Source organism: Monodon monoceros, unplaced genomic scaffold (assembly GCF_005190385.1).
Source record: "Monodon monoceros isolate NGI ecotype Baffin Bay Population unplaced genomic scaffold, NGI_Narwhal_1 Super_Scaffold_9, whole genome shotgun sequence".
NCBI classification, from domain to species: domain Eukaryota; kingdom Metazoa; phylum Chordata; class Mammalia; order Artiodactyla; family Monodontidae; genus Monodon; species Monodon monoceros.
The window spans coordinates 22,082,677-22,093,405 of NW_021703786.1; the positions used below are offsets into that span (position 1 = coordinate 22,082,677).

A 10,729-nucleotide genomic window follows, 5' to 3' on the forward strand; every position below is an offset into this window, starting at 1 on the left:
TAAGACTGCCCGTTCCCCCAGGAAGCCAACTGAGGGAGCTCTGCAAACTGCTTTTTCTTCAGAATTACAGCTTTCTGAACCCACAGCGATGCTCAAAGTTTCTTTTGTTCCCTTTATTACCAGCCCCATTCTTTTAGTCATCATCCGGGCTCCTGGTACCTTAAGAAGCCATGCACCACAGGGACACTTCCCAGCCTCATGGTTCTGGCCTAAAAAGCATTGTAGCATCGACATATATACACTACTGAATGTAAAATAGTTAGCTAGTGGGAAGCAGCCACATAGCACAGGGAGATCAGCTCAGTGCTTTGTGATGACCTAGAGGGGTGGGATAGGGAGGGTGGGAGGGAGGCTCAAGAGGGAGGGGATATGGGGACATATGTACGCATATGGCTGATCCACTTTGGTGTAAAACAGAAACTAACACAGTATTGTGAAGCAAATATACTCCAATAAAGATTAAAAAAAAAACCACACATTGAACTATGACCCAACTGCACCTCTTCATCAGCAGTGGCCTCTGTCAAGGTTATTGTTACTTGAACTCTGAGTGTTTCGGGAAGTAGGACTTGCCTTCAGTTGCTTCTTTTTTTGTTGTTGTTTTTATGATCCAACATGTCTCAGGGTTTGGGGTTTTAATTATCACTGGGGACATTATCGAAGTTCATTAGTTTTAAGAGGTTAAGACATCAAAGGTGTAAAAAGTTTGACATGATATTCCCCTCGACTGAGTTTATTTTTCTCTTCTGTGAAGAGCAGAGAAACACACATGTCACATGTCCCTCCCCATGACTCCTACTGCCCACCCCCTGAGTGGACAGTCCCCAAACCCTCGCCACCTGGTATAGTCACCCATCACGTCCTTGAACAAGTTTATATCATCATATTAGTTGTTTGATCTGCACTTGAAAGAATCAGAATGAATAAGCGACATAAAATAAAACCCATTTGAACACATTTGATAGTCTAGAAAATCATCCTGAAACTCCAAGTGTAATCTTTCTCTCTAGCTTTCAGTGGACATTAATGGCTAAATTTCGCCACAAGTTACATAAACACATTTGACGGAAAGAAGGGGAAAAACAGCTATGCAGCATGAACACCCTTGAAGACATATAGCCAAATTCTGAGATGTCGTATAATTATGTACTAGTTACCAGATTCTGAAATAGCATGTAATATGCCAAATTATCTCCTCTTGTTTTTTCCAAACGGGTCCCACCCAACCACTGAAAGGAGTAGCATCAAAATAATTCAGGGTGGGTTTAACCTTCCTCTCCTGCCACTAGCAGACAGACCTATAAAGTCACTGCTAATTTGGTACCTACCAACCCATAGCATATTTTAGGCTATAGCAGGAATAGTGTATACAGGAGGTTTCTAAGGGCCTCAATCTGAGTCAGTTCATTAAAGGCAAGTCCATCTCAGGAAGGCATGTGTGGCAAATGTCTATGATTTGGGAGTCACATCTGGTTAGTAGGTCTTACACTATTTGTACACCCTGAAACAGGGACTCCCTTGCACATCGCTGGGCTGCTCGTGAAAGCTGGGATGTCCACGAGTAACCGGCCAAGCTCATCAATGGCCCAAGGTTTCAATATCCATTCAGTGCAAACTCTACCTCAGTAAATAATCTAAATACACAAAGGTCGTATATGGACCAAGTAACTGAGGGGTCATTAAAGCCATGCAATTCTTAAACCCCAACTTTAAATCTTTTCTGGAACAAGGCAAGGGACAGAGTCAATAATATAACTCATTGCTGTTCCCGTCAAAGTAATCGTTTCTGTGGGTTTCTATATACTTAATTCGACAATCCTCAGAACATATGAAAGACAACCATATTTATCTTTGCAGACCTTGTGGTGAGTGGTTTTGAAAATGCTCAGTGAAGGTGGATTTAACTTTGAGGATTAGTTACAAGTCAGCTGGATCTATGTCTGATAAACAGAGTTGGTGGTCAAGTTCGGTAACGCTGGCTTTCATCAATGACAAGGCATTCGGTTCCACAGAGGAGAGTGAGACTCTGTCCCTGCCCTTAGGAAGCTGCAGTCCAGTTTGATAGGAAAACACACAAAAGACAATTTCAATACAATTTCATCAGCAATGAAAAAGAGGTATGAAAAGGGTGCTTTGGTATTGGACTGATGGAAACGTTGTAAAATCAGGTGATGGCAATGATGGCAAATTTGGTCAATTTAAACTTAAAACAGGTGAATTTTATGCTATGTAAATTATACCTCAATAAGGGGTTTTTGTTTTTGTTTTTTAAAGAGGGTGCTATGGGAATACAGAGTTTCCCTTTAGTTCTAAGTTAAAACTATGGTCTTAGGACTTCCGTGGTGGCGCAGTGGTTAAGATTCCATGCTCCCAATGCAGGGGAGCCTGGGTTTGATCCCTGGTCAGGGACCTAGATCCCGCATGCCACAACTAAGAGTTCGCATGCCACAACTAAGGAGCTGGTGAGCCGCAACTAAAGGAGCCTGTAAGCTGCAACTAAAGGAGCCTGGCTGCCGCAACTAAGACCCAGTGCAAACAAATAAATAAATATTAAAACAAACAACTATGGTCTTCACCACCCTTGTCGAGAGAGTAGGGAAGAGGGAAGAGGAGGTTAGAGAAGTGGTCGAGGATTGGACTGGTCTTGCTGTGGTTCTTGGGTCTGGGACACACCTCTACGTGAGAGGAAACAACCGAATTACATAGTTTGCATTTTACATAAATTTCAGTCTGAAAGGTGGCAAGGCTGGAGGCCGGGAGGCCAGTTATGAGGACGTTGTAATAGTCTTGGAGCTAAACTATGGACGTTGCAACCAGGGCGATGGCCATAGGATGAGAAGGGAGGCACAAGCTCATGAGGTTTGAGGTAAACTCAGCAGGACTTGGTAGCTGGGGGATATGGGTGGTGAGGGCGAGGAAGGAGTCAGGGAAGGCTTGGGTCACTGTCTTCAGAGAGGGGCTACAGAAGAGGATGGCAGGGGATGGACACATGGAGTCCAACTGTGGACACACTGAATTCAATGTGCCCGTGTGACACCCAGATGGAACCATCCAGCAGGCAGGTGTGCATGGGATTCTGACACTTTGAGAAGACACAGGATTACAAGTCATCAGTGTATGAGTGGTGGTTACAAACATAGGAGGGGATGAGATGGGCCACAGGCATTGTGAATTAGGAGAAAATTGGGCTGATGGAAAGCTCGGGGAATTAACCTGTGAGGGGCAGGGAGAGGAAGGTGAGTGAAACAGGAGGAAAACCAGGAGAGTGCGATGTCAGAAAGCCAGAGAAGTAATGTTGCGAGAGGGAAAGAGTAATGGCGCCAAATGCAGGTAAAGCTTCAGAAAACAAGGACTACAAAGGCGTCTGCTGATTTCGCTACTGACCTCGGCGAGCAGCGTTTCAGGGGAGGTGAGGAGACCGCCAGGCTGCAGCAGGTGAGGGCATGAATGGGATGGCGGGGCGGAGTGGAGACAGAAGTGTAGCTGACTGGGGACATCTGGAGACTGGGAAGTGCCAGGGCTGTGGCTAGAAAAGGACACATTGTCCACAGACGCCTTTGTTCTTTTGTTCTCAGTATGAGAGAGAGTTGAGCATGTTTGTGGGCTGAGCCAGTAAGAAGAAGAGAAATTCCAAGGATGTAGCAGAGAGGTCCATGGATGGAGAGGGGCTGGAGACAGAGGGGCACGGACCAAGATCTCAGGTCCGGCGCCAGGAGGGAGACTGTCCTTCACCCATCGAGACTTGAGGGCTGGACGGGCATGCAGCCTGGGATAGAAGGGGAGGAGCTGAGTGGCTCCCCACCTGACGGCCTCAGATTCTCTGTTTGGTTACACGTGTATGTAAAACAGGAAGAGACGGTCCTTGTTGAAAGTATGGGGACGGGAGGTTTGAAAAAAGTAAAGTTTAAACTGTGATAACGGAGGGAGCTAATGGACAAGAAAACATGTTGAAGCGAGTCATCCTCTATTCCTCTCTTTCCCTCACTCCGCCTCCCCGTCCATCAGCAAGATGTCTGCGCTGCTTCTATGTCCTGGTTCGGGCTACTTCTCGCCACCCCTGCTCCCACCACGCTGGTCTCTCCTAAATTTCTCTCAGGTTCCTTACAAGTTTTTCTGCTGCTTCTCTTGCCCCTTTCGGTTGTTTTCCCACACAGCAGCCAGAGTGACCTTAAAAAAAAGAAGGTAAAGCAGATGACACCGCTGCCCTGCTTAGACTCATTCAGTAATTCTCGCTGGGCTAAGAAGAAACTCCAAAGACCAAGCTTTGCCCTGAGAGACTCCACACGATCTGGTCCTAGCCACCTCGTCCGCATTCCCCCTCGGTGTTCCAGCTGCTCTGGCCTTCGTTGGTCTCCTCCAGCGCTCCAAGTTAGTCCCCGCCTCAGGGCCCCTGCGCTTGCTTTCTTTCTGCTCAGGACGCTCTGGTTGGCTCTTTCCCATCATTTACCTCCACGACCAAATGCTACTTCGTCAAAGAGGCTTCCCTGCCTGTGTAAAGGAGCATCACCCCAGCCCTACTGCCTCTGCTTTTATAGGCCTCATTATATTTATCATATACATTATATTGTCTTACATATTTACTTTACTTTGTGTGTGTAGTTTGTTTCTCAATCCTAGAATAAGAACTCCGGGAGAGCGGGGACTTTGTTCAGGACATAGTAGGCATTTAATAAATATTATTATTTATAAGGACGGTGTTGAAAGTGTCCTTATTAACAAGGACAGTGTTGAAAGCCCAGATGAAGTTAGAAAATAAAGCTGCAGTGGCTCCAAGCCATGCAGTTTTGCGGTTTTCTTCAGCAGAGACCGTCAAATAATAAGATTGATTTTCTTACGTGCCTGTTCTAGAGACAATTTCAGACAAGTATTTCCAAACCTGGGCTGTGTGGCAGAGGCATCTTTGTGGAGAGGAGAGGGTCCCCCAGTGTGACCCGTTTAGATGTTTACGTTCTTATTTAGTTTGTAGAGACTCCCTCAACTTTATAGCCTTGGAGGTGGACTGGCAAGTGTAGGAGGAAGTTGCTGGCTCCATTTCCAGGCCCAGAGCTAAGCTGTGCTACACAGGTGAAATCAGGTTACTGAGATCGCTCTGGTTTCCTTGGTGCCCCGGGAGGTTCAGTTATATTTGAGATTGCTAAGAAGGAGGAAAACCTGATGACGGCAGGCCTGTATTTTCCTTAGGGAAGGAGCGCTTTTCGATCCTCAGTTGAGGCTGAGGACCTGCCTCCTTGATTGGCGAGGGCTGACCTCCGGCCAGCGGGCTGAGTGACACTTTCTAACTGCTCCCAGAATCCCACAACCCAGCCTGGCAAGTTTGTCCTATGCCAGCTCTGGGTAATTACATCATGACTCCTCAGGCTCCCTGTCTGTTTTGGTTTTGCCTGTAAACACTGTAGCTAGGGTGACGAAGAGTTAGCTTATTGTAGAATGCGCTAACCACCTTTCTTCTGGCCGGAGGACAACAGGAAGGGCGTGTTATTTTATAAATGGTAAGGTAACCCGGTTAACTCCTTAATGTCTTTTTTCTTGGTTGCTGGTTTATCCAGTTTAAGCCCCATGTCATTGGTTAATAACGTTTGTGTGCCAAGCTCTGTGCTAACTAGTTGAAAAATGTTATTTCCATGACGATATTATAAGGTGGAGACTATTATCCCCATTGTACAGATGAGGAAACTGAGACTCAGAGAGGTAAAGTAGCTTTTCAAGGTCACACAGCTAGTAAGTGTGGGTTTTGGATTTTAGAAACCTATTACTGCTTATCATATACTGATACTGTAGCCTGAATTCTCTCCTAATACCGTAAGTGAAAGTAGAAGATACTCTCACCTCCCGCCATTACCTGATATTCTGAGTCCGCCTTATGCTGCATGTCCCACAGATATTGAACATCACTGACGAACTTCTGCCTGTCCTTTGCTTCATGCAACATGATTCTTAATCCGTGACCTGCATATAAAAGATAAATAAATGTGCTGTGATATCATCCTTTGTTGCTTTGCCATATTTGGATTTCTCTTAGTATAATTGCTTTTATTCTCTTATTAATCTAATATCCATTGTTGGAAAGGCACAGATGCTCCTTTCAGACTGAAAGGACTCTTTGTATGGGTGTCGATGCCTTTACAGCCGTCTTGTTCCAGACATAAATAATGCAGCCACTTTCATGGGCTGGCTTCAGTGAGCCTGTTCTGGTTAGTCATAGGGAGTTAGACTGGCAGACACCTGATTCAGAAGCAGTTCTACCACACGACAAAAAAGAAAACCCAAGAACCTAGCTAACTCAGCAATGATCAAAGCTCTGAGCCCCTGGTGACTTAAATTCATTGACTCAACAAATGATCACACCCCTATTCCAACTCAGACACTCCGCTGGGCACTGGGGTACGGCGGTCGGCAAGATGACATGGCCCTGGCCTTCGTGTTGCTGCCATCTAGCCTGGAAGAACGGCAATGAATGTTGCTGTCCCCCAGCCCCTTCAGACTCCACATGACTTTCTCACATACTTGCTCCTCCTTCCGAGTTTTCTGAAGGAAATGTTGGCATCGACCAGCCGGCTGCCCGGCCAGTAACCTGGGCAGTTTTCCTCACACTTCCTTCTCCTGCCCCATCCGTATAAAAACCAAGTCCTGATGATTTTCTCCCCTGAGTGTCCCTGGAATCCATCATGATCAGAGCATGGGTACTGGCGTGAGACTCTCTGGGTTCAAATCCCAAGTCTTTGAACATTGACAAGTGGACCCTGATGGTGATAAGTGCGATGGAGCAGAAATACGGGGTTCTCTGAGAAAGTGTCATTGGGGGAGGGGGAGGCAAGGTTTTCCTTACGAAATGACACTGGGTTTGCTAAGGAGTGAGCTGGGCCAGAAGTGGAACAGAGAGGATCTGGGACAGAAAGGACAGCAGGTACAGAGGCTTCAGGGCTTCAGGGGCTGGTACAGCTGGAGCAGAGAGAGGAGAGAACAGTAACGGAAGGGCTGTAGGATAGGCAGGGGCTGGCTCATGAGGGGCCTTGGAGGTCGTGATTCAAAGAGTCATGTAAAGCCACTGGAAGGTTCCAATCGGGGGAGGACATGATTAGATTTACATGTTTAAAGGTCCCTCCAGGGAATTCCCTGGCGGTCCAGTGATTAGGACTCCACGTTCTCACTGCCAAGGGCCCGGGTTCAGTCCCTGGTCAGGGAACTAAGATCCCACAAGCTGCAGGGCGCGGCCAAAAAAAAAAAGAGGTCCCTCCAGCTGTAGTATAGAGACTGGATGGAGCGTGGGGGCGGCGGAGGACGAAGGGAAGTGGATGGGCCACTGGGGATATGTTAGACTAATCCCGATAAGGTGGTGCCCAGACTTGGGTCTCAACACTGGAGGGAGGGAGGGGGAGGTATTTAGCCTCTGGAAGTGCTATGTACTGGTCTAAACATTTACACATATTAGCTCAAGCAATCTTCACAGCCACACTGAGGCAAGAATTATATCTCTAGGGACTTCCCTGGTGGCACAGTGGTTAAGAATCCGCCTGCCAATGCAGGGGACACCGGTTCGAGCCCCGGTCCAGGAAGATCCCACATGCCGCAGAGCAGCTAAGCCCACGCGCCACAACTACTGAGCCTGCTTTCTAGATCCTGCGAGCCACAACTACTGAAGCCCGTGTGCCATAACTACTGAAGCCCGTGCACCTAGAGCCCGTGCTCCGCAACAAGAGAAGCCACTGTGATGAGAAGCCCGCGCACCGCAACGAGGAGTAGCCCCGCTCGCCACAACTAGAGAAGGCCTGCACACAGCAAGGAAGACCCAACACAGCCAAAAATTTTAAAAATAAAATAAAAAAAGAAGAATTATATCTGTTTTGCAGATGAGGAACCTGAGGCACAAAGGGATTAAGTAACTTGCCTAAGGTTACAGAACTGGTAGGTGCAAGTGTTGGGGTTTGAACCCAGAGAGTCTCATGCCAGTGCCCACGCTCTAATCATGATGGAATCAAGGGATACTCAGGGCAGGGAATCATCAGGAGTTGTTGACAATACGAATGAGATGGGAGATGGAGGCCCAGGTTACCGGCTTGGGCAGCTGGCTGGTCGATGCCAACATTCCCTTCAGAAAACCCGCAGGGACGAGCAAGTTTGTGAGAAGGTAATGTGAACTTTGAAGGGGCTGGGGGACAGCAAATGGAGATGTTGAGTAAGCAGTTAGACGTAGGGCTCTGGAGCTGATTAGAGAAGAAAAGAATTGGGCGTTGCTGGCATTTTGGTGACAACTGAAATTGAAGGCAGGATGGCTATTGAAGAAAGGAGGACGACCCAGGACAAAATTCTGAGGACCACTGGATCTTAAGAACAGGTAGGTAGCGGAAGAGGAGCTCTGGAAAGAAGCCAGAGAGGCAGGAGGAAAACTGAGAATCAGGTGGGTGCAGTTTCATAGATGCTGCCAAGTGCAAGCTTCAAGGAGGGGAGTATTAGTAACCCTGGTGAGAGCATTTAGTGGCATGACAGGGCTGAAGATAGATTGCATTGAGTTGCGTAAATGGGAGGTAAGGACGTGGAAACGATGCTTTCAAGAAGTTTGTCTCTGACTGGTGTTGTCTAAATTTATGACCAAAACATTGAGTTAGTAAATGGCACTGTTCATAGTGAGTCTACTAGACCTCATCTATAAGGTCATTAAAGGTCCCACACTATTCCTGCTTATTGTCCAGTGAAGCTCTTTCATTTATTTCTACCTTTTTTTTTTTTTTTTTTTTTTGTGGTACGCGGGCCCCTCACTGCCGTGTCCTCTCCCGTTGCGGAGCACAGGCTCCAGATGCGCAGGCTCAGCGGCCATGGCTCACGGGCCCAGCCGCTCCGCGGCACGTGGGATCTTCCCGGACCGGGGCACGAACCCATGTCCCTTGCATCGGCAGGCGGACTCTCAACCACTGCGCCACCAGGGAAGTCCTATTTCTACATATTTTTTTTACTGAGATATAACTGACATATAACAATATATCAGTTACAAGTGTACAACGATATTTGCATGTATTGCAAAAGGATCACCACAGTATGTCTAGTTAACATCCGTCAGCCACATAATTACGATTTTTTTCTTCTTGTGATGAGAACTTTTAAGATCTATTCTCTTAACAATTTTGACAATATACAGTATTATTGACTATAGTTACCATGATGTACATTACATTCTCGGTACTTATTTATTTTATAACTAGAAGTTTGTAATTTTTAGCTTCCTTCAGCCATTTCACCCACTTCCTACTCCATGCCTCTGGCAGCCACCAGTCTGTTCTCTGTATGTTCTCTTTATGTTCTCTGTATCTATGAGTTCGGTGTTTCGTTAGAGTCCACATATGAGTGAGATCATATGGTATTTTGTCTTTCTCTGACTTATTTCACATAGCCCTCAAGGTCTATCATGTTGTCACAAATGCCAAGATTTCCTTCTTTTTTAGTAGATGAATAATATTCCACTATAGATACACACCACATTGTCTTTATACATTCATCAGTTGTTTCCGTGTCTTGGCTATTGTAAATAATGCTGCAGTGAATATAGGGGCGCATATATCTTTTTGAGTTAGTGAATGTTTTCATTTCCTTTGGGTAAATACCCTGGAGTGAAACTGCTGTATCACATGTAATTCTATTTTTAATTTTTTGGAGGAAACTCCATACTGTTTTCCGAAATGGCTGCACCAATTACATTCCCACCAACAGTGCACGAGGGTTTCCTTTTCTCCACAACCTCGCCATCACTTGTTATTTCTTATCGTTTTGATAAAAGCCATTCGAGTAAGTGTGAGGTGATATCTCACCGTGGTTTTGATTTGCATTTCCCTGATGATTAGTGATGGTGAACACGTTTTCATGTACCTGTTGGCCACCTGTGTATCTTCTTTGGGAAAAAGTCTGTCCAGATCTTCCGCCCATTTTTTAAATTGAGTTGTTTGTTTACTGTTGAGTTCTTTATATATTTTGTATATTAACCCCTTATTAGATATATGATTTGCAAATATTTTCTCCCATTCTGTGGGTTGCTTTTTCATTTTGTTGATGGCTTTCTTTGCTGTGCAGAAGCTTTTTAGTTTGATGTAGTTCTACTTGTTGATTTTTGCTTTTGTTGCCTTTGCTTTTGATGTCACATTTAAAAAATCATTGCCAGGACCGATATCAAAGAACTTACTACCTATGTGTTCTTCCAGGAGTTTTATGGTTTTATCTCTTATGTTTAAGTCTTTAATCCATTTTGAGTTGATTTTTGTGTACAGTGTAAGATAGGGGTCCAGTTTCATTCTTTTACATGTGGCTATCCAGTTTTCCCAACACCATTTATTGAGGAGGCTGTCTTTTCCCCATTGTATATTCTTGATTCCTTTGTCATAAATTAATTGACCATATATGCATAGGTTTATTTCGGATTCTCTATTCTGTTGCAGTCATCTGTGTGTCTGTTTTTCTTCCAATATCGTACTATTTTGATTACTGTAGGTTTGTAATGTAAGTTTGAAATCAGGAAGCGTGATCTCTCCAGCTTGGTTCTTCTTTCCTACACATACTTTTTAATGACAGCCATGTGAGAGGTGCTGCTCTAGGTTCTGGGGAAACAGCAGGATAAGACAGACAACATCCCTGACCTCAAGTGACTACATTCTATAGCTTTCTTTCCCTTTTCCGGTTTGTTTTTGTTTTTGTTTTCCGTTTGTGCAGATATCGGCAGAATCAGGTTGCACCTGACTCATGGTGGCCC

At 45.5% G+C, this 10,729-nt stretch overlaps 1 protein-coding gene across 1 annotated transcript in view; it reads right to left on the bottom strand.

The window, feature by feature from the left end:
- MARCH10 (membrane associated ring-CH-type finger 10) overlaps nucleotides 1–5,929 on the bottom strand; it is an 80,620-nt gene extending 74,691 nt beyond the window's left edge. The window contains exon 1 of the mRNA XM_029213124.1: nucleotides 5,840–5,929. Coding sequence (XP_029068957.1) covers nucleotides 5,840–5,929 — 90 coding nt within the window. The remainder of the gene's footprint in view (nucleotides 1–5,839) is intronic.
- Between the last annotated feature and the right edge of the window lie 4,800 nt (nucleotides 5,930–10,729).